The sequence below is a fragment of the Lynx rufus genome, unplaced genomic scaffold, assembly GCF_022079265.1.
Source record: "Lynx rufus isolate CCGP_SWC_20201006 ecotype Redwood Valley unplaced genomic scaffold, mLynRuf1.p SCAF_46, whole genome shotgun sequence".
Lineage (NCBI taxonomy): Eukaryota > Metazoa > Chordata > Mammalia > Carnivora > Felidae > Lynx > Lynx rufus.
The window spans coordinates 1,344,667-1,368,460 of record NW_025814863.1 but is presented as its reverse complement, the minus strand read 5'-3'; the positions used below and the strand labels follow the sequence as shown (position 1 = coordinate 1,368,460).

The 23,794-nt window shown below is 42.4% G+C and overlaps 1 protein-coding gene across 14 annotated transcripts in view; it reads left to right on the top strand.

The window, feature by feature from the left end:
• Nucleotides 1-13,682, top strand: part of FMR1 (fragile X messenger ribonucleoprotein 1) — a 37,952-nt gene extending 24,270 nt beyond the window's left edge. The window contains exons 11-17 of one of the 14 annotated variants that reach the window (XM_047098292.1): nt 349-483; nt 1,021-1,083; nt 3,382-3,468; nt 5,973-6,168; nt 7,783-7,890; nt 8,598-8,680; nt 11,284-13,682. In XM_047098292.1, coding sequence (XP_046954248.1) covers nt 349-483; nt 1,021-1,083; nt 3,382-3,468; nt 5,973-6,168; nt 7,783-7,890; nt 8,598-8,680; nt 11,284-11,445 — 834 coding nt within the window. In that variant the 3' untranslated portion in view covers nt 11,446-13,682. Of the gene's footprint in view, nt 1-348; nt 484-1,020; nt 1,084-3,381; nt 3,469-5,972; nt 6,169-6,890; nt 7,891-8,597; nt 8,681-11,017; nt 11,145-11,283 lie in introns of those variants that run through there. The other 13 variants (XM_047098294.1, XM_047098289.1, XM_047098288.1 and 10 more) reach the window with 13 other exon arrangements.
• Nucleotides 13,683-23,794: the final 10,112 nt, after the last annotated feature.

Here is a 23,794-nt window from a genome sequence, read left to right as displayed (position 1 = left end):
AAATGTTATAATCCTCACTTTTATCTTCATGAATATATGCTTTTTGGTAAAAGTACTTGTGTGGGTTGGGGGAGGCAAGGACATACTCTTCTGTACAACAGTACTGTTTGAAATCCCCCCAGATTGCCATAATTTTCACATATTGTCGAATCTTCTTTTGTGAAAGGTTCTTTTAGCTGATGCTAAATCTTTTGGGCGTTTTACTGCATAATACTTGCATTCTGTAATTTTTTCTGCCAAAAATGTTTATGATAATTTATATTTGTAAAACATGGTCATTGATACAAAAATGGAGCTAAATACAGTCTTTTAAATTGGTCATTTTTTCCTTTTGTGTTTTTTACCAAGGAAATTATGCCACCAAATTCCCTACCTTCCAGTAACTCAAGGGTTGGACCTACTCCCTCAGAAGAAAAAAAACATATAGATATAAAGGAAAACAGCACTCATTTTTCTCAACCTAACAGTACAAAAGTCCAGAGGGTAAGAAATAATTATCACTTTGAATTATACTCAAAGTAATTTCTTTGACCCAGATGTCACAATTGGTGTTTTAGGTGTTTTCTCTGGTTAGGCTTATAAGGCTACGCCTGTTTTTTTTTGTTTTCTGTTTTTTGTTTTTTGTTTTGTTTTTGAAATCCGATTGCCAGCTTATATGAGAGATTACAAACCAAAGTGTTACCTACTTCTCAGTTTATTCACAGTGACAAATGTGATGCTATAAACATAAAATATGGGGTTACATTTAGTGATCACTTTTTTCTTTTGAGGGTGGTCTTTCATTTTTTCATGCTGTATCTCTTGAGATTTTACAGGTTGTGGTAGCTCAAAATGTACCTTCTGTTAGATGCATTAGTTACTACTTAGAGCCATATTTTAGAAACTGGTTTTCAATATTTGAACTAACCTAACTGTTTAGAAATGGGTTTAGAAGTCCTACAGTGAAAGTCCTGCGTTCAGGCTTCTGTGTATCATTTGTTATAGTTAATGACATCACTTGCATTCCTTATACTGCTTTAGGTGTTAGTGGTTTCATCAATTGTAGCAGGGGAATCCCAGAAACCTGAACTCAAGGCTTGGCAGGTAGGAAAACATTCCTTGAAAAATACATTTTAATTTTATATTTCAATGTTTATGCCCCTTGTTAAGAGAGACTACAAATGATCATCAGGGTTGGGGGATGGTGGAAGAGTGTTTGGGGGTATGTTCATCCATTGCCCTGGGGTGAGAGCTCAAATTCCTTCCTGTTGCTTGTAAGGCCTTGCTTTGACGCCCACCTGTCCACTGTCACCTCTGATCGTTCCTCCCTTTTGCCCTCCAGAGCGGCTTGGGCCATACTGAAGTAGAGTTCTCTGAACACTGTTCTCTCTCTCTATGCACTTGTTTCCTCTGCCAGAGCGCTCTTTCCCCTTCCAACTCGCCACCTTGCTTTGACCTTTTTCCTTGTGCAGCTTTCTTTTGTGTACTTGCCACAGGTCCCCTCCCTCCAGAGCCTTGCCCCCTTCTGTGTTCCAGTGTGCTCATCCCTCTCGCAGCGCATACTACATAGACATTGACTGGTGAATCTCTTTGGCCACATCATGAGTTCCTTGAGGACAGGGCTCCCTAAGTGGCCAGAGAGACCTGTTTATGGGGAAAATGTTATGACTTACCAGAGATTAAAAGCAAAAATGCCATTTTATAAAGGGACATATAACCACAAGTGGATCGGATATTCCTCTCTGCTGGGGAGCCCAGTTCTTACGCCAGTCAGGGAGTCCCTTTCTCCGGGTGTCTATATTGAAGGCCACCATTGTGCTCTTGCCCATCTTTGTTTCAATTTACTATTCTGGTCCACTAGTGATGTGCTCAAATTAGAGTGGCACTTGGGTACAACAGTTTGGACATGGGGAAAAGGGAAAACGTTGTAAAATTATTTGCTGCAAAGTTGATCAGACTAAATCTGTGACATAAGGTTTTAAGGTTTATTTTGGTCATACATGATCCAGAGGGAAGAGTGTAGCATTTCATTATATGGCATTTTGGAAAATAATAAGATTTAGCTGCTTCTGTAACGACATCAGTTGGGGAAAAAAACAGTCAAAAGTGTTTTTGAGGAAAGGAGATCTGATTCATAGTCCTGATTATATCAGTAGTCTATGTGTTACTCAATGCAAACAAAAACCCATATGAAGCCCATGGGTCTTCTGTGGCACCTGACTCTTAGGTGATCATTGCTACAAGGAAGCGGTGCCTTGCCTACCAAATGAAGGTCATTCTACAAGCAGTATTTCCTAATTGTTCAGTTTTGTTCCCCGTCAACAGCCAGGTTCATGTGGAAGGGAAAAGAAAAAAACCTGTTCCAGCCTCACATACATTTAAGATGCTGTCTACTGAGCAGGCAAGCAAAAGCAGTCACACCTATCAAATGAATGCTCTTTTTCAAAGAGTGATACTTACTAAAGAGACAGCGTCTTGGCTTTTCATACTTAGAAACTTTGCCTAGAAAATTATATCCTCGTCAAAGCCACCGTATGGTTTACTATAGTCATGTGTGAATATCAGCAATCATATGTATTTCTTCAGTAATAAAATGAAGTATCATCAAACTTTGAATGTCATAATTGCCAGGTATTAGTTTGCACGACACCTATAACTTGTGACTAGAAAAAATTTTTTTCTCATTTGTACTGATGGGCTAGAAGTATAAAATTTTAATATACTCCTTTTTAAAAACATATCTCTATATGAAAGTAGTACCATTGAGAAAAGATCAAATTTTCCATATGATTCTACCTGTTACTATTTTTAGAGTACAGTATTAAAATGTATTGAAATGCTAAATTTTGTGCTCATCAATCTGCCTCTGCCCCTCCCCATCCCGCACAGAATAATTAGTTCCTTTTAATTTATTCTAATTCTTTTTGTTTGTGTTTTGTTTGTACTCTTGACTTGGTTAGCAAAATTGATTTAGTTTTTACTTCTGTGCCCTAGTATTTAACTTAGAATTTCTCTTTAAAGAATTTGATCTAGATAAAACCTGTAGTATATTAATTATTTTATTTTATTTTATTTTAAAGTATTTGTTTTGTTTATGCATCTTCTGTCAGAGCTTGTATACTTTGGAATTACATAATTTGTGATTTTGCCAACATTTAATAGTAGTCTTTAAAACACAATAATCTGTTGCACTCAAGAGGTTGCCATATTGATTTATCATTACAGTAGATGTGTAAAATGTACCAACTACTTTTGTTTCTAGATGTTGCTTTATATTTTCAACAAACATTTGCGTGCCTACTGTTTGTCAGGCCCTGTGCTAGGAATTTAGTCATTATTTGCATTTTTTCAGATTAATCCATTATTAATATTATAGGATCATTGTTGCCATTTATTTTTCAGGGTATGGTACCATTTGTTTTTGTGGGAACAAAGGACAGCATTGCTAATGCCACTGTTCTTCTGGATTATCACCTGAACTATTTAAAGGTGAGAACAAGAAGAATTTTAACTTGTGATCCTTTTGTGCTAACATATAAAAACTCCACAGTCTATCTTTCATCAGTGAAGGTTCATTCTAGCCTGTACATTACGATGAATGACCTGTAAAAGGTAATAGAGAAAATACTCGCTTTGTTTTGCTTATTATATTATATTCTTTCTGAAAACAAAAGTCAGTTTTCTGTCATCATAAATCTAAGGACCGGTATCCCAGTTCTCAATGAATTCCCTTATTTCCCATTATTCTTCTGTTTAAGCCTTACACTCAATTTAGATACTCCTGTACATAGCCTTTTCATTCAGTTGATCCTTTCTAGCCTTTGTGACTTTTTTCCAGGCCAAATTTTGTGTCTGTAACACTTGGCTTTGTTTGTCCCTTTTATGTCATTTATCAAGGAAATCCCAGTGTTTTATGAAGTCCTATGTTTAAACATTTACCTCTTGTATTTTTCTCTATGCTCCGTTATACAGAATGTAAACAATTTGTGTCTTGTAGATGCTCGTTGTAGTTAGTGTTTGTACAGTTATGCCTCCTAGATTGCCAACTGGAAATGAGGAAGTAGGAGGCCACAAGGTATAGTGGAAAGAGCACTTTAATTGGCAGTGTAGTGATTTGCTTCTAGTCTGTCTTCTGCCATGAACTAGCTTATGTGACTTTAGGCAAGTCACTTCTCCCTATACCTGATGGTTTTTAAAATTTCTTTTGGCCTGAATGTTCTATAGTTCAATGAAATGGAGTCTTACCCATGTCACTGTTCTAATTTCTTCTTTATATCCATATACATCAAAATTACAAGTGACTGGTACTAAATAGTATTTTAAAAATAATCTAACTTCCTATTTTATTTATGATGCTATCTTAACATTTTTGCTGATTTCTTGAAAGAAAGAAACAGTTTTGACTTGGATGCAAATAAGGAAGGAAAAAGTGCAATAGCTAGGCATTGCATTCCTCCTTCTGGTGGTCAGTTACTAATTGAAAATGGGAAGGTTTCATCCAGCAAGGTTTGCATGGGTAGGGTACCCCGTTGGTTTGCTTCTTTGTTTTTGTTTTAAAGTGTGTTTTATTTGTAATCTGTTGTATGTGTTTCTTCATATTCTTAGCTTACAGAATTCCAATGACCTGGAGAGTTAGGGTTGCATTGTAACCAATCCCTTGTTCTTTTGACTAATGTTCTTTTTTAGATCTTTTTACTTACTCTTCACAATTGAATATCTTTGGTTATCAGCAGCTGTCCTGTTGCCATTCTTTCCATCACCAGATCTTCCCTTGATTGGGCCTGGCATCTCTCACCAAAAGGTGACTGCTTTGCCCCAGTGGGATAACCTGGACCACCATTCTGTTTTGCAAGATACACCCACCCATTCCATGAGCTATAACTATACTCTTGGAGTAAGCCACTCACGCAGTCTCTCCTTTGCTCAGGTCCTTCGTAAAACAGAAATTCTGGTTCAGAGCACAGATCAAACTATCTGCCCTTTCCTTTCCAGAAGCTTCCACAAGCAAGATTAAGAACTTAGCTTAACACAGGGGCTTATCCAGTGACTGTCCACGTAGACAGTCCCTGTGATGGCCTGTGCTTTACTCAGACACCCGGTACCACTAGAGTTATGGATCCAGTTCCCTAAAGCCAGTAAAGGAGATGTGTATGGGTAGATTGAAGGACAAGGGTTAGAATTGGGACTTTATCTGGATATGACAGAACCCAGCATATCCGAAGCACTGTGTGTAATGGTCTGTCAGTGGACCCCGGGTGTATATTTTGATCAACATCAATACTGTTCATTGTACTCGTTCTAGCAGAGCTGCAGTCTTTAAGAGGTTTCAAGGCATGACGTTAAGACCTAACTTGTTTGGTCAGCTCTTAAATAGTCGTCCCCCCGCCCACCATATAAGGCATGTGAGCATTTTTCAGTTCATTGGAAAGAACTTTTCCTTAATTGTACAATTGCATCCAAAGATGTACCATAGGATATTTTCTTTGAAAGCAGACGATAGCTCAAACTCAGTGCTTCATAAATTAAGATTTTTTAATAAAATAAATATATTTCAATTAAGATTATTTACAGTGTGTGATTTTTAAGGTTAGCTGGGTAAGCCTTAACTGTCATTTGCCTGTATTTTAGAGTTGCTTTATTCGATATCCTGTCATCAAGAAGTCCCCAAACTAGCGTATCTGTGCCTTAAGAGATTCTATTGGATTATAGCGCCAAATCAAACAACGTCAAATTCTATTCATTAGAATTTTAATGCTGAGTATTTTTGTTGTATCTCTAATCATGGTCATCAATAATCTGTTATCTGTAGTAATTTTTCTTTGTAAGGAGACCATTCAATTTCCTGATAATTCTGTGTAACAGTGTTTACTATAAATTTAGAGCTGAAATTTTGAAATATTTCCAGTATATTTTTTTATCTGATGAAAAGGAGAAAGGTATTATTAAGTAAAATGTCAAATTATTTTTACTGTTATCTTGTATATTTTAAATAGGAAGTAGACCAGTTGCGTTTGGAGAGATTACAAATTGATGAGCAGTTGCGACAGATTGGAGCTAGTTCTAGACCACCACCAAATCGTACAGATAAGGAAAAAGGCTATGTGACTGATGATGGTCAAGGAATGGGTCGAGGTAGTAGACCTTACAGAAATAGGGGGCACGGCAGACGCGGTCCTGGATATACTTCAGGTACAAACTAAGCATTTTACTCAGTAACTTTATCTGTTCCTAGACTTAATAGCTGCTAATCTCTAATATTCATTAGAACCCCATTATAACGGTTTCTCACTACATGGTTTCCAATTCACAGTGGGTCAAATTGTGTTGCAAGAGACCTAGACTTAAAAACTGATGATACCACACACAGTTTACAGGGCAGGTGTGAGTTCTGTCCACGTCCTGACCGGGGATAAATCTGCTTTAAGCCCTTGTGTGTTGATGACTTTCTTAAGGCCTTTCCTGATTTTATTACTGTATAGCCAAAATTTTTTTCATTTGTGTACTGTGGCTCATTTTTTGTCAGGCATGTGCTGGTCATACTTGCTGGATGGACTGTGTAAATCAGGGCTCTGCATCCTATGGCTCATAAGGTGATTTTGAGTGTCATGGCCAAAGTCAGCCCTAGGCACAGTCAAGAAGCAGGCAAAGTTTCTCTTTGCCTTCCCAGCTCTTCTGTCAGTGCTTCTTTCTTCTCTCCCAGTACCTTTCACTGAACAACACTGTCCCCACCTGCCAGTGCCTACTGTCTTTCTTGCTCAACTGTGTATCTACTATGTAACTTGCTAATAATGGTATAAGGTATAATCCATCTCACAAATATTTGCATTTCAAAAAGGAACTCTTTAAGATGGAAAAGCCTTCAAGATCCACAGGAAAGAAGCTATAATGGTGAAGCTATAATTGGTCATTAGCTCCAACAGAGGAAGAGAGAGAGGTAGTAGAGTTGATATTCTGGAGTGGGGGAGAGAGACACCTACTCCTAAGGCCAACCTTGAACCTAACCCCTAACCCCTCTCCCAACAGTGTTCTTTTTGCTGTTGGAGTCCCACCTCACCGTGGAGCTCTTTTCCCCCACTCCCATCCCCTATATCATTAACCCACCCCTCATGCATAATGAGTTTATCTTAATAATGCCTTTATTAATGATAAATTATTCCAGTGGGAGTGGGAGGGAAGGTTGTGGACCAGGTGAGCACATCCCCCTTGAGCTAAGTTCAATCCCTGATTCCACAAAAGACCCTTCCCTGAGGCAGTTGCCATGGTGGTCTTTGCCACCCTCTCAGAGGTGAGCAAAATGTATGCATTCCCCTCTGTCCCTGGGCCAAACCTTGTTAAAAGGAACTCTCTTTACAGAGGTTTTGTTTATCAAGGTATTGCATTTAACTGTTGTAGACAACTTTTCCTCCAGAGAGCGCAGATGTTTAAAGGAGCACAGCTGTTTAATGATGTGGCATACTCAGGTTTGAACTTAGATGGTTAATAAAATACCTTTTATTCTTCTTAACGAGAACCAAAAATGTTTAAAACCAAAATTACGTCAAACATTGTGAAACCCTTCATTTTGAATTTAAGATAATTTGTTTTACAAAATGGAAGGTGATAATACTCTTTGGGCTTATAAATTTGGGAAGAGTATTGGATTACCCCTGAAACGTCTCTGGAAGCTTCTGTTAACCTAACTTTTTTTTTTAAGTCGGACAACGGTATATAACTTTTAACTCTCGATAGGAACTAATTCTGAAGCATCAAATGCTTCTGAAACAGAATCTGACCACAGAGATGAACTCAGTGATTGGTCATTAGCTCCAACAGAGGAAGAGAGGGAGAACTTTCTGCGCAGAGGAGACGGTCGACGGCGTGGTGGTGGAGGAAGAGGACAGGGAGGAAGAGGACGCGGAGGTGGCTTCAAAGGTACAGAGGTTTCCATTTCCTGTCTTGTAATTTTTTTTCATTTATTTATTTTGAGAGGGAGACGCAGCCAGGGTGGGGCAGAGAGAAAGAGGGAGAAAGGATCCCAAGCAGGCTCCACGCTGTCAGCATAGAGCCTGATGCGGAGCTCAACCCACGAACTACAAGATCATGACCTGAGCTGAAACCAAGTCAGACGCTCAACTGATGGAGCCACCCAGACTCCTCAGTTGGCATTTCTTAATAAATAAAGGTGAATTGTCACAACTGTCTGAAGTTCTGTGAGAAATCTTGCTGATTCAAGGACATGTTACTGAAACCCCGTTTCTCCTGTTTTGTACTGGTCACCTGACGAAAGGCTCAGCAGTGATCGACAGAACATTAGACAGCCTTCCTATGGCTTGTGTGGAATAAATATATGAACAAACACTGGTAACTAGTTCAGCTTCTTTGGGGATTCTACACATAACATCTGATCGTTAGCACAGGTTGACCAATAACACAGTGGATGCAGAATTGTAATGCCTTTGAAATATCGTCTCCTGGGTAGCATGCTAGATTTCTAAGCATTGTGTGGCTGGAATCACTAGGTTGTTGATTATATATTTTCGATTCCGGGGTCTGAATAAGTTGAGAACATAGGGATAAAGAACTTCCAATAAGCATGCCAAAGTCAGTAACTGTTGATCCTTTTGAAAATGACCCTATAGGAAACGACGATCACTCCCGAACCGATAATCGCCCGCGTAATCCAAGAGAGGCTAAAGGAAGAACAGGAGATGGATCCCTCCAGGTAAAGCTGTGCGTCTCTTTACCTCTAAATTATTTGAATTGCTGCAGTTTGACATGTAGAAGTTGGTTTTGCTTGATTTTTAAACATGTTCAAAAGTTGCAATACTGGTACACGTGAAGTATTTTCCTTTCAACATCACAACTGTGGGCAATCTTAGATCTTTGTGCCAAGTGTTCAAAGAAGATGTCTCTAGAGAATATGCAGTCTTAAGCATTTGTGAAGACTTTGAGAGCCCATTAGGACCACATTACCACATTGGTGGTTCCTCCCAATTCCCCTGAGCAAAGGAACATCCTGGAATGTAATGAGAGAGAAACCTGAGCAAGCCCTGTGGATCCCTCCTCCCCTGAGGTGCAGGGCTAGGGGGTCCTCTCTAGAAAGTGAGGAAAAGAAGGTGTCTATCTCCTAGGTAATAATCGTGACAGACAGGGCTGATCATGTTCAGCTAGTACATGCTGAATCTGTCAGCTGCTTGTTCATAGCCAGCCTCTATCCTGAGAATCCCACCTCAGTGGGTCATCACCTACACTGAACCCATTGTTAAATTTTTAAAATTACCCGAGCTTGTCTGGCACCGTTCCTGAGTGCTTTGTGTGCATGTTATCTCCTTTAATCTTACAGCAGCCCCCTGAGGTAGTTTCATTTGTCTATTCTATAGGCGAGTAAACTTGAAGCTTAGAAAGATTCAGTCCTTTGCCAAGAGGTCCCATAGTTAGTGTACAGTGGAGTGATATTTGAACCCTGGTGTCTGATTTCCAGAACCCATATTCTCCTCTACTTCTTTAACTCCTAATTCATCTTTTTTTTTTTAAGTTTGTTTATTTATTTTGAGAGAGACTGAGACAGCACCCAGCAGGGTAAGGGCAGAGAGAGAGGGAGAGAGAAAACCCCAAGCAGGCTCTGCACTGTCAGCACAGAACCTGACGTCAGGCACGAACTCAACGAACCGTGGGATCATGACCTGAGCCGAAACTGAGAGTCGGATGCTCAACTGACTGAGCCACTCAGATGCCCACTTTAACTCTTAATTCTTAATCCAAGTAGTTACGGTTCCTTATTGACTACGGATTGGTTTGGGACCAACACCCAAAATTAGTGAGATGCTTTTTAACAGCAGAAACTTCATGACAGAATAAGACCTACGTAGGTGTTAACTATTGGCAAGTACTTAAGGAGCAGCGTAGAAAAGACCTTAGGCCTAGATAAAGAGGTTGCTGGAATAGTGTACTTGCATGGGCTTTACAAAGATGTAAGGCATTTATGTGCCAGTCTTGTCATTACCCACTTAAAGTGACATGTTGGATGAAGTTGGCAATCTGATCATACTAGTTAAAAAGGGTGCATATTCATAATTATACTTCAGAGTAAAACAGAGCATCAAATAAAAAGGTTGCATTTTTGTGTAGGGGAATAGATCCAAATCAAAGTAAACCCTTGACAGCCAAACACTTCAAAATATACACTGAGGGACGCCTGGGTGGCTCAGTCGGTTAAGCGTCTGACTTTGGCTCGGGTCACGATCTCACGGTTTGTGGGTTCGAGCCCGGAGTTGGGTTCTCTGCTGTCAGCACAGAGCCTGCTTGGGATTCTCTGTCTTCCTCTCTCTGCCCCTCCCCAATGCTTGAGTGTGCGCGTGTGCTCGCTCGCTCACGTGCACGTGCTCTCTCTTTCTCTCTCATAAATAAACATTAAAAAAATACACACTGTAACCAACAGTTAAATGCACTTTGAAATTACGGCAAGCCATTCTGACATATGTAGCATTTGCACTTGAAACAGATCGATATTTCTAGTATTTTAAGCCCATTGGTCAATATTATCTTCTTTTTATACAGCATCTGGAATTCTGTTAGCAGTGTTTTAAGTGTTCCGTGTTGCTACTTAAACTGTTGTATAAATCTTAGAATATCATTTCTAAATTACCTTCCTCTTTACACGCATCTTGGGAGTCCAGTCCTTCCACGCGTTAGTGTTATCAGATTTCCCTGTACCGTTACTATTCTTCAGACAGAGTTCAAATTGTACAATCATCTGCCCTGCCTTACTGAACAAGCTATAAGAAACCAACACAGATTTTTCTACTGTAAGACAGTGGGAGCCTCAGTAGAGAAAGTTGATCAGACCGATGGTAGATAATTAAGGTGTAAACCAAGGCTAGTTACCACCTTCGTCGAGTTCTGTCCTTGGTAAAGGTGAAATAGGAAGGCATCAATTTGTGTCCCTCTTGGGTTCCACAAACCCATTCTTTTGAACTCTGGTATTATAAGTATGTATTATCGTAATTGGTAATAGTAATTCATTTTAATTATTTCTTTCTCACTGTTTTCTTCTGCTTAGAAGAAGACACGGTAGGATTGTGAGTTTTTGTCTAACTTTGGACGCAGTGAGATGACCAGTGTGTTCCAGTTAAAGAAGAAGAGTGTTTTAAAATCATAAACTAAATAAAGCTCCTACCTGACCTTAATTTCTTGCACTTCTATTCTCACCCACATTTCCCCTTTTAACACGTGGAACTTACACTTCAGGCTTAAATTTCTTGTCAGGCCAATTACAGATTACAATAGGATATGGTCTGTGTATATAACAACTATAACTTGTTTTAGATCAGAGTTGACTGCAATAATGAAAGGAGTGTCCACACTAAAACATTACAGAATACCTCCAGTGAAGGTAATCGGCTGCGCACGGGTAAAGACCGTAACCAGAAGAAGGAAAAGCCAGACAACGTGGATGGTCAGCAACCGCTTGTGAATGGAGTACCCTAAACTGCATCATTCTGAAGTTACATTTCCTATACCATTTCCATAACTCTTATTCCATATTAGAAAACTTTGTTAGGCCAAAGACAAATAGTAGGCAAGATGGCACAGGGCATGAAATGAACACAAATTCTGTTAAGAATCTTATTCTTTTTTTTGGTATTGGCCATAAGCAACAATTTCCAGATTTGCACAAAAAGATACCTTGAAATTTTGAAACGTTGCTTTTAAGTATACTTCAGCACTTCAGGGCAGGATTTTAGTTTGGTTTATTTTTTAAAGTACTGAGCAGTGATATTTTTTTGTTAATTTGGACCATTTTCCTGCATTGGGTGAGAACTTGCCAGTACATTTCAGTTTTTCAGAATAAATAGCTTTTTTGGTAATCACTTCCGTTTTCAATCTCCTATAGAAGTCCATGAAATACTATGTCATTTCATGTCCTGTGTCAGTTTATGTTTGGTCCACTTTTCCAGTATTTTAGTGGACCCTGAGATGTGTGTGATGTGACGTTTGTCATTTTCATTAGCAAAAAAAAAAAAAAAAAAAAAAAAAAGTTGTATGATCTGTGCCTTTTTTATATCTTGGCAGGTAGGAATATTATATTTGGATGCAGAGTTCAGGGAAGATAAGTTGGAAACACTAAACGTTAAAGATGTAGCAAACCCTGTCAAACATTAGTACTTTATAGAAGAATGCATGCTTTCCATATTTTTTTCCTTACAGAAACATCAGGTTAGGCAGTATAAAGAATAGAACTTGTTTCTGTTTTTGTTTTGTTGCACTGAAGTTTGACAAATAGTGTTATTGAGAGGGATGTGTAATTTTTCTGTATAGACAGGAGAAGAAATAACTATCTTTTCATTTGAGAGGCTAAAATGTTTTCAGCTAGGAACAAATCTTCCTGGTCGAAAGGTAGTAGGATATGCCTGCTCTTTGGCCTGATGACCAATTTTACCTTAGCCTTTTTTATTTTGTCCTCCCCAAGTTTTGTGAAGTTTTTCATATTTTAATTTCAAGCTTATTTGGGGGAGATAGGAAGGTCATTTTCATGTGTGCATAATAATCCTGTGAAGTACAGGTACTTTGTCTAAGAAACATTGGAAGCAGGTTAAATGTTTGTAAACTTTGAGATATTAGGTCTAATGTATAAGAGGATTTGGAAAGCAGACTAGAATTGGTTAACAAATACTTTTCTTTAGTTTTTTTTTTTCTTCTTTTTTGATGTGTTGGGTTTTGGTTGTTTTTGAGTCATTTTTATGAATGAAATTTACTGAGGAAAAATACGTGAAGGACCTTCACTCTTAAGATGTTATATTTTTCTTAAAAAATAACTCCAAGTAGGGGTACCACTGAATCTGTACAGAGCCGTGCAAACCGAAGTTCTGCCTCTGATGTCTTTTGTGAGTTTGTTTCTTTGAATTTTCATTTTACAGTTACTTTTCCTTGCATACAAATAAGCATATAAAATGGCAACAAACTGCACATGAGTTCAAGAATATTAAAAAGTCTTTTAAAAGTATTGCCAAACATTAATGTTGATTTTTAGTTATTTATTCTGGGAATGTATAGTATTTGAAAACAGAAATTGGTACCTTGCACACATCATCTGTAAGCTGTTTGGTTTAAAATACTGTAGATAATTAACCAAGGTAGAATGACCTTGTAATGTAACTGCTCTTGGGCAATATTCTCTGTACATATTAGCGACAACAGATTGGATTTTATGTTGACATTTGTTTGGTTATAGTGCAATATATTTTGTATGCAAGCAGTTTCAATAAAGTTTGATCTTCCTCTGCTAAATTGATGTTGATGCAATCCTTACAAATGATTGCTTTTAAAATTTTAAGATAGGAAAAGAAATCTATAGAAAGTGTTGTTACAAAATGTAACTGTTACCACTGGAAGTTTCACATGTCATAGGAAGTTAGCTGTTCTCTACCAACATTCAAGAACTTGATCTTGTTCAATAAGGTGGAAAAAAAATCAAAATGGTACAAAAGCACATTGTGCCATTACAATATGCACTAAGTCTCTTTTTTTTACAAAGGCTGAATTCAGCAAGGCGCTAACTTGCTTAAATGTGAATTAACTAACTTCTATAACTGTAATTTGATTCACATGTTTTCAAATGGAGTTGGAGTTGATTCGTATTACAATATTTGTGTGCTAAACGTGTATGTTTTTCAGTTCTAAGTCCTGATGTTTTTAAAATCTTATTAAAGTTTCAAAAATCTGAAGATTGTTTATCTAGATGTAAATTTTTATTAAAAAGTTGCACTTATGAAAAAGCAAAAAATTAGTCTGACAGATGTTTGCTCCTGGTCTTAAATTTCTAAATATAACAAAACTTAGCACTGTCGGGGCGGGGGGAGTTATTTATCATGCAAAGCATATATGCCTTGCAAATAATGTTTATGTGCCCTTAAAAGGCAGAAGCATGGCTATTGGAAAATGGTTCTCCATATTCCCAGTTAAAGATTTCAACACATTAATTACATAGGGTACCACCAAACCATATTAAACACATACTCCTGTCTGTGCACGCGTAAATATATCCTTCCATTTGGGAAATACTAAATGTGTCTATGTCGTTTAAGAAAGAAAGCAAAACTTTGGATGTCAGTATCTCCATAATAAATGACAGGTTTGTAGGTAGAATGTGCCTCAATTGGCTATTATGGTCACTTCAAAAAACTGGCACAGCCTAGAAAATAGGGTAGAAATGGAGAGGTGATAGAGTCAAATCCAAAAATGATTTAATAATGCAGGACAGTGCCTACAGTGATGTCCTGCCTCTCCCCCTAACCCCCCCGCTCCCCTCTGAAAAATCTTGGTTTTCTGCCTCTCTGGTTCTCTGCTACCTGTGCTGCCCAGTTCTGGGCTCTTCCAGGGCCAGAAGAGCTGAACACAGTACATTAGATGTGGTGTAGGCATAAACAATCCATGAGTGATTTCGTTGGGATTTTCTGGTTTCACCGTGGTTTTCAGTGCTACCTTATGAATAGCCTGTTTACGGCATCAGCCTTGAGACTCAACTTGGCTCACTCAGGCATTTCTCTCATCTGGTCATGATCTTAGAACTCCTGGTGGGTAGCAGTGCAGTGCCCTTTAGAGTCACTATATTGACTTGATCCCTGTTGAGTCCATTTGTCCCTCATGCCTCCGGTAACCAGTTATTTTGAAATCGCCATTAGCAGATGCTAGTCTTAATTGCTCAGAAGGCTTAACAGGTACCAGTATTTAAATCTTGAACATCTTTTCCACTGTATGTTTGTTCCGGACTGTTTAAAAATTTTATTTGGGGCTATTTAGAAATTTTCTCTGCCATTTCTTTCTGAGAACTTGCCATGAAGAAATGGGGAAATCCTTTTTTTTTTTATGCTAAGGAATTTTGTTCATGGGAGAGGCATTAAAACTTTGCAAGTTGCACCTGCTAAACGATTAAAGCGTAAGCTTCAAAATTTAGCGCTTGAAGGTTTTCCCACCAATTTGTGTATACCATACACTGGATTGCAGGGATAGGTTGAAAATTGGGAGGAAGACTGAGTGTCAACAGAATAGGATTACACAGAATCCTGGGAATTGGGGCGTGTGATGATCATTCAGTGTAGTTTGGAACTTGGATGGCTTATGTGGAGAGGAAAAAAATTCCAGTGTTACTTCTTCAGGTATAAAGTCACTTTGGTAAATACTCAGGGCGTCTTTGTCAGATTTCCCTGGAAGTCAATACCTGTAAGATACTGCATCAAAGAACAGAGTATGTGTACATGATAGAAATGGACATAGGCAGTTATTCTGTGGAAAAGGGAATTGCTGGATAGATTCCACACTTAATCAGGGCATAGACTAACTCTGTGATAACTGAGTAAGCCATTTCATCTTCATGGTTCAGTTTTTCCGTGGGTTAAATAAACGGTTGCTAAGGTATCCCAGCAGCAAAGTTGTACATGCATTAATAAGTATTCGTGTTTTATATGGAGAAAGCTACAGAGAGTCAGTGGTAATGAACCACCCACCAGATTTCATCTGGTTCTCATTAAATAGTTCCTGAGTAATTACTATATAGCAGGCATTTCACAGGCTTCTTGGGGATACAGGAATAATTTCTCGGACCTTCAAGAAGCTCACTGTCAAGTGGGAGAGCTTGAATGAATGGGCAGTTTCAGCATATGGTACATTAAGTGCTAAAATGCACAGCCCGAGGTGGGAGCACATAGGGGGACCTGCCCAAATTGGGGTGGTGTGGAGCCTTAGTAAAGAGCTTCTCAGGTGAAGTGAAATCTTTTTATTTTTATTTTTATTTTTTTTAATTTACATCCAAGTAAGCATATAGTGCAACAATGATTTCAGGAGCAGATTCCTTAATGCCCCTGACCCATTTAGCCCATCCCCCCTCCCACACCCCCTCCAGTATATATACTACATCTTCTTTCTCCATTCATCCATCCATGGACATTTGGGCTCTTTCCATACTTTGACTATTGTTGATAGTGCTGCATAAACATGGGGGTGCATGTGTCCCTTCGAAACGGCACACCTGTATCCCTTGGATAAATACCTAGTAGTGTAATTGCTGGGTCATAGGGTAGTTCTATTTTTATTTTCTGAGGAACCTCCATACTGTTTTCCAGAGTGGCTGCAGCAGCTTGCATTCCCACCAACAGTGCAAAAGAGATCCTCTTTCTCCGCATCCTCGCCACACCTGTTTTTGCCTGAGTTGTTCACGTTAGCCATTCTGACAGGGGTGAGGTGGTATCTCGTGGTTTTGATTTGTATTTCCCTGATGATGAGTGACGTGGAGCATTTTGAAGTGAAATCTTCCTTAAAACAGATTGGAGGAGGAGTTAGCCAGATATAAGGGTGCTGTGGGCATTAATCTAGGCATGCATGAGAAAGTCTGTGTGCGGAAAGCTTCCAAGAGTTCTGTGTGGCTAGGACACAGAATTTGAGGGAGAGAGAGGTGAGACGAGGTATTGTCAGGGACGCTTGTGATGCCACGTTAGAGGTTGGACTTTAGGGAGCCTTGGAAGAGTCTTAAATGTTCAGATTTCCACTTGAAGTGTGGGACAGACAGGATTGCCCCATGACTCCGGAAGCCCCTGCCAAGTTACCTTGTAACCAGCTAGCGGGAGGGACTGGGCCCAAATAACTTCCAGGAGGCTCCTCTGCCCCACAGCCCAAATCCAGCTTCCCACAAGGTCACAGGCGCTAGCGGTGTGTGTTCCCAGACACCTCCCCTGACAGCTGGCAGTTTTAAGCCCCGATTTGATCCTCTGCGGACAAAGCCATTATCAGGCTTGCCCTGTGAAAAGGTAGACTCCCAGAGAAGAAATAACCTTCCCCCGGAGTACAGCCCCAAGGTGCAGCCAGCAACGCCGTGACCTTTACAGGTCACCGCAACAGAAAATGGGCATCCGCGTGCCTCTTCTGGCTGGTAATTTTCCCTTCGTAAAACCTCTTCCTTCTGCGCGGTGTTGTGCCGTGTGCCTTCACCCGCTGTTTCACAGATGGTGCCCGGCATGAGGCAAACAGCACTGATTCCAGCTCTGGCTTTTTGGAAACCGCAAAAGGGATCGTCTCAGCCATACCCGGATAGAGACAACCTTCCCAGGGCTGGCAGTGGGAAGCCTGGCTGAGCAAAAAGCACTGGTGAACGTGGTGTTGCCGTGCTCACTTACGGCCGTTCCGTGTGCCTCACGGGCCCTGGAAAGTCCTCCGTGCAAGGCGGGTTGAAACCATTTGGTCCCTCTGCACCCCCAAGGCCGCCAGCCCCGTGAGCCGGAAGAAGAAAGAAATCGGGGGGAAAGAGCCCTTGGCTCCATATGCCTTTAGAATAGTTGGTGAGGCATCGGACTCTGGTTTCCACCCAGGTCGTGATCTCGCGGATCGTGGGTTCCAGCCCCATGTCCCGCTCCGTGCTGACAGTGCAGGACCTGCTTCGGGTTCTCTCTCTGCCCCTCCCCTGTGCATTCTCGTTTCTCTCTCTCCCTCTTCTACTATTTTAACAAAAAGAATAGTAGATGCAATCTGCCCTCCTAGGTGTGACACCTGTCACTGTGCAGTGTGCCACCCAGGGGCTTGTGGGGGGTGGGCCTGAGGTACACTGACAGGCAAATGGACTTGTGCCAACAGTCATCCCTTGAGGCTTGTGCCGCTTACATGGTGAAGAAGCTGCAGCCATGCGGTAAGTGACCCTGAGTGGCCAGCATCTGGGGTTTACCGCAGGATTCCCTTTTGCCGAGTGAATTGGCTGGTCTGACCGATAGGGAGAGAGCAAGCGTGCCTGCCCTGTGCTTGAATCGGATGCTCATAGAAATCGGTTTCACACAGCCACAAGGAGGAGACATTCCCGAGGCGCTAAATGCAAAGTGAGACCCCTGCTGAGGTCACAGGGCTTTGAGGCGCTTTGCTATCCTAGCATGGTTATATGAAAACCCTGGGCACCGGGGGTAACTGGTGACCAAATGACTTTAATTCAGGGAGTGCTGGAAAAGCTGGTGGCGTCTTACCCCAGGAAGACCTCCCTAATTTTACTCCTGCCAGGGATAGTCCTCTGGGGTCTGAAGTAGGCCCCATCCAAAGCGGGGGAGATGAGATAAGGGGCCCTGAAGGGGCCCCAGGTCTCAGCAAAAGTGGAAAGGCAGGAGAAGGGCACTCTTTTCGGAGGCTCCCTCAGGCCGCTTGTGATGGCTCTGGGTCTGGATCAAAGGGGTCCCTAGATAAGGACATAGATGAGAAAAGCAGAGGCTAGTGGGCTGATAAGTAACCCACATCACTCTGAGGAGGTTGCAGAGAGAACCTGGGGAGGCGGGCAGCAAACAGTAACTGATCTGAGATCGGGCATTAAAGAGGACCCTGTGGAGTAGAGAGCTGATGCAAGGAGGTCCTGGGTGGGGGGATTCCTTTTGGAGATGCGGGCCATTCGTTTTCCCCACTGGCTGGCTAGCAAATCTGCAAAGCCTCTCATGCGTGTCCTTGGAGAAGCCTCCAGAGGACGACGCTAAGTGGTGAGTCCCATCTTCGTGCTGCTGAAAGAGACTTTCAAAGACTCCCCATCTCCCACAGGCCTGTGTGCCACCCCAGAAACTGATTTCCTGGTCCAACTGCTCGAGGACCCTTCAATTCAGATTTGAGTCCATTCAAAAGCAAACTTGGCCCCGGGCCTGGTCCTCTGCCCTCTTCAAGGGGATTGTTGAATTTCTGTCCTGGTCCAGGTAGCGCGGAGCAGAGGTATGGGGAGCATTCAGCAGACAGGGACCTACCAGACACTGGAGGCCGAGGATAATTGTTTTGGGACCGGATAAGGGCACGGTAAATGAATTTCCCCGGCAGGACTTAAGATCGGTTGCACTTACAGCCAAGAGACTCAGCACAATCCCTGCAGATGCCACCGGTCCCTTTGTCGCCCTGCATAATAGGTATGGGTATGCTGGTGCACCGACCCGCGGAGTGGGCGTGAGTACTGCCATCTTTCCGCGTGAAGGCAGGGCCTCTCGTATCCCAAAGCCTGCCAGGATCGTGCGGTTGAAAGAGTATCACATATCACCAGGTGAGAAAGAAAACACAGGGCTTCTCCGTTGCCAGGAGGGAGCGGGAGGCCACACGGTCTCCCACTTCCCAGCCCTCTCTAGCCAGTGAGGAAATCCAGTGTCGGTGGCCGCTGATTGCAGATCGCTGTGGTCTTAATAGCGGCCACCGTGGCACTCAAAGCATCTGATATGCCAACGGGTGGCTGAACTGAGTGTGGCCATTGCTGGCAATCGGTGTGTGGCCTTAGAGCTGCACTGTCCGGGTCTCTGGCCACTAGCCACATGTGGCAGCTTCGTTGAGTGCTTGAAACATTGCTGGTCTGAATTGAGAGGTTCTGTTCAGTGTAAAATATACAATGGATTTTGAAGACTTAGTCTGAAAATTATCTTACTAATTTTTTATATTTAAATACTGAATTGTTAATATTTTGGATCTATTGGGCTGACTAAACTATCTCCCTAACATTAGTTATACCTGTCTCTTTTTCTTTTCCTTTTTCTTTTTTTGAGTTTATTTATTTCTTTTGAGAGAGAGAGCAAACGGCGTAGGGGCAGAGAGAGGAGAGAGAATCCCAGGCAGGCTCCGCACTGGCAGCACAGAGCCCGACTCTGGGCTCCCAACTCACCAGCTGTGAGATCATGACCTGAGCCGAAATCAAGAGTCCGATGCTTAACCAACCGAGCCACCCAGGCACCCTTCTTTTTATTTTTAAAAATAGGACTACTAGAGGGGCGCCTGGGTGGCTCGGTTGGGTGTCCAACTCGTGATTTCAGTTCAGGTCATGATCTCACAGTTCATGGATTGGAGTCCCACATCAGACTCTCCCCCGGCAGTGCAAAGCCTGCTTGGGATTCTCCGTCTCCCTCTCTCTCTGCCCCTCCCCCACTTGTGTGCACATGCTCTCTCTCTCTCTCTCTCTCTCAAAATAAATATATAAACATTTCAAAAATAAATAAATAAAAATTAAAATAGGACTACTAGAAAACTTTAAATTACATATGTGGCTCATTATTTTTGGACGGGATGCCTCAGACATTGCGAATATCCTCTTCTCCAGATCTCTCTAGGAAGAAGGGAAGTTATTTTGCTCTTACCTGGCAGAGCATGAAGTTTACCTTTACTGTCCTGCCTCAGGTATTTTGAACTTCTCCAGGAATACTTAAAAATTGCAATATATCAGTAATGAGTTGGGCAGGTCCGTTCCATTATATTGATGAGTTTTTTTACGGTGGCCCTCACAGCTCTCTATGCATGCTCTCTAAGCACAGCTGTTCACAGGTGGCAAGGCCTTAAGTGAGGACAGAGACCGGGACCAGGCCACTTGAGTGAGCAGCTTGGGGGCTTGAGCGGCTTTCCAAAGAGCTATGCCACAGCCTAATAAGGAACAACTGTTGGCCTTGCAAACACTAGCAACGCAAAAGGAGCCCTTATCACCTGTTTGGCCCCTTTGGGTATTAGAAACAGCACATCCTGCACCCAGAAATGTTATTTCAGAACCTGTACTAAGCCATCAGACTGGGAGCCAAATTACATTGGAGACCCCTTGCAGTAAAGCCACAGAAGCAATACAGGCAGCACTAAAACAGTACCTGCCCCTACCCCACCCCCAACTCATTCTGATTCCATAGAGTTTTAAGTATCTGTGGCCTGTCTTACATCTGATGCCCCTGGCAGTAAGACTCTGCCAATATATACAGATGGGTCATCTCTCCACTACTGAATGGTCCGTGCCTTTTGAATGACAGTTATTGGGTCTGGTGGAGACAAATTGTCTCACTGAAGAAAAAAAAGTGTGATTCTAAGCTCCAACATTCCCATCCTGTGATGGGCTGTCACTACACCAAATTCCATCAGATTAGGGGCATCGGCGAAGGTCCAGTGGGGAAAATAGAAATCACAGCGGTGCTTTTAACAGAAAATTTAATATAGAGCATGGTTAAGCAGACATTAAAGGACTGAAAATTCAAAACAGTACCATTAAGGTGACACCGAGGCGGGGTCTGTAGGCCTGGGGGAAGGAGATGAGGCTCAAAGGAAAGGCCCACAGAATTGAAACCCAGACCTCTAGGAATGGGTGCTGTCGGTTGGTTCTGGTACCTTGGTAACTCACCAGAAGACCCCCATGGGGCTGGGACCTAGAGCACTGAGGAGGGAGTGCCAGCCAACTGGTTGACGCTGGTGTCTCTGAGGAGACGTGATGATACCGGTTCTGAGAGAGGAGGGAAATCTGGAAACGGAATTCAGCTGCTGCTAGTGGAGCAAGCCGTTCCTGCCAGAGGGAAGACCCATGAACCGTGGGCTTCCAGTCTCCCTCTAGAGCCTCTTATCGGCCGAACCTAATAGGCAGTACTGGCAACAGAGAAATGTGGTGTGCAGGGCCCCGGCCCCGGCCCCAGCCCCAGGCTCACGGAGCAGAGCAGAGCAGAGGACGGAAGGATAGTTTGGAACTGAAAGACAGTAGCTCAATGATCGCTAAAGTACAACAAGCTGAAAAAATGTGAAATGGAAATGATACATCTGATTGGGGGCTAAACCAACTCAAGAATAGGTGGCCACCCACTCGATAGGTACTGACATGCCCCCATTATCTGCTTTGCCCGAGTTACTGGCTTCATAGAGGCCTCCATTTTGAGACTTGGTACCATCCAAGGAGACGTGTTTCGCTGATGGCTGAACAAGTTCAGGAAAATACTAAGCCATCGGTTATAGTGACGGTAAGTGTGGACCACCCATGGCATTAGTTGCTCTGCACAATGGGTGGACCTGGAAAGCACTGCTTTCAATGAATTCTCCTCAATGAATGGAATATACCTTTTCATAGACTTAACAGGCTGTGGCTCATGGCCTCACTCTAGTCAGGCCATTAGGCGACCCAGGATGAGACTGGTAAAGTCATACCCGATGAAAAATACAAATCACCCACAAGCTCAATAAGTCACATATGTATTTGTCTCCTAGGAAGGGCCACATCCCGAGAAAAGCAAAGCATCTGCATGAAGTACGTCAACTGAGCCCGTGAGACATCAGTCAAATCCGTGATGACCTACCAGATCTATGTCCAGACCCACCACAGTAACAAAACCACCATGAAGGGCTTTCATTTGCCTTACAAAGAAGCTACTGACACTCCCAGAGCCTGCACACCCTGGCAGCTTCGTAAGCATTTAATTCAGGGTGAACCCGGTCATACTGCAGAAGACAGGACTGACTCGTGCTGGAAGATACATCCCATAGGCCTCCTGCCCTTACATCGTTTGAACATGCTCTCTAGGTATAAGGTTGCATTTCACATCCTCCAGTCAGATAGCCCTCATGGATTTAAGGCTGTGACCTTTGCCACATGCCAGAGAAGGTCAAGAGAGACCTCAGACCATGATGCAGATCTGACATTTAAGATAGAAGAGGAAGGAAGGAGGGTTGGGTAGGAAGGATCTTAGACTGTAATACAGTTCCAAACAAGCTTCAGCCAGGCTGATCGGAAGTTCTTGAGCCAGAGTCACCTGTTACCGGGATTCTTCCACTCATAGGAATGGATCTGCATTAGTACCTCCACTGTGCTCAATTATTGGCTGGAAATTGTCTACAGGAAACATGACCTTGGCACAAACAGCAGTGGCTCCAGAAGGGTAGCAACTGGGGCTGTCAGGCAATTAAGCTCGCCACAACAGATTGAAGTGGCATACTTGTGGTGGCACCACACTACATAATAATAACCGCCCCCTTTTTTTAGACTTGCATCGACCGTAGTGAGTAGCTGGAAAGTTTTTACCGAAGAGATCCTGGAAATGTCGATGAATACAAATTTGAAATGGGATCCGGTATCCTCTCCCACTGGGGAGACAGCTTTGACACTGGGTTTGTCACATACCTCTTCAAGCTCAGGACACTCCTGTGGTTCTTATCCTCATGCAATAAGTCCCCTTTGCACTGTAGCCATCTTCCTTGATTTCAAGAGATCGCCTTTGGTAAGGGAATCGTTAGCCCTGGGTCTGTCCGGAGCTTTTCACTCCAGGATGTAAAATAAGGCCTGGTTCTTTCCTGAGGGGAGTTCATGGACCCCAACTGGTTGGGCGTGGACAGGTCCAACCCTGGGAAGCAAGTAGAAGATCGAGGGGCAAAGGACTTCTCTTTTCCTAGTCCAGATATGGACAGGCTACACCTGTCTGGGGCAGTGATCACAGCGCCAACTATCACAACCCTAGATATGTCACCCCCAATTTGATTTGGCTATGAGGGATCTTACCAGCCCCTCACTGTCAAGCAAGGCCTCTGCTATTACTTCTACCGGGCAAGGGGACTCAGCCACTCTTTGCCTCAGCTTTCTATACACATGTGTCCATGGCCTGTGACGTCCGTGCTAAATGGGTGCAGAGATTCACCTTGGACCCAACTCAAAGCAGCATTTGTGTTCTTCTCACCCACTGTCGGGACTACTTTTTCTGTGTAGTAAGACAGCCTCCCTTTCTCTCCCCTGCCTCCTGTTTGGATCCAGGGTTACCTGCTTCCTGAGAATAGCCATGCAAGCCTTCAGTAATCAAAGATCCACTGGGCACAGGCTATATATGCCCAGCTTCTGGTGCCATTAGCAGGATCTACCTGGGGGCTTTGGGGGCACAGTTTGTCACCACCTTACATGGGTTGTCCTCCCACCAAGAGGTGTTTCTAAGGCTCACCTGAGGAGATTACCAATGAGTTAGCTGGGGTTTCGCTCCTAAAGATATTCTTGATTCCCTACCTCTGCTTGTGTTGGATACCCGCATAACTTTGTGTTATTTACTGACTAGGCAGTGTGCACTGTGGCCACCAGCTCCTGCTGTTT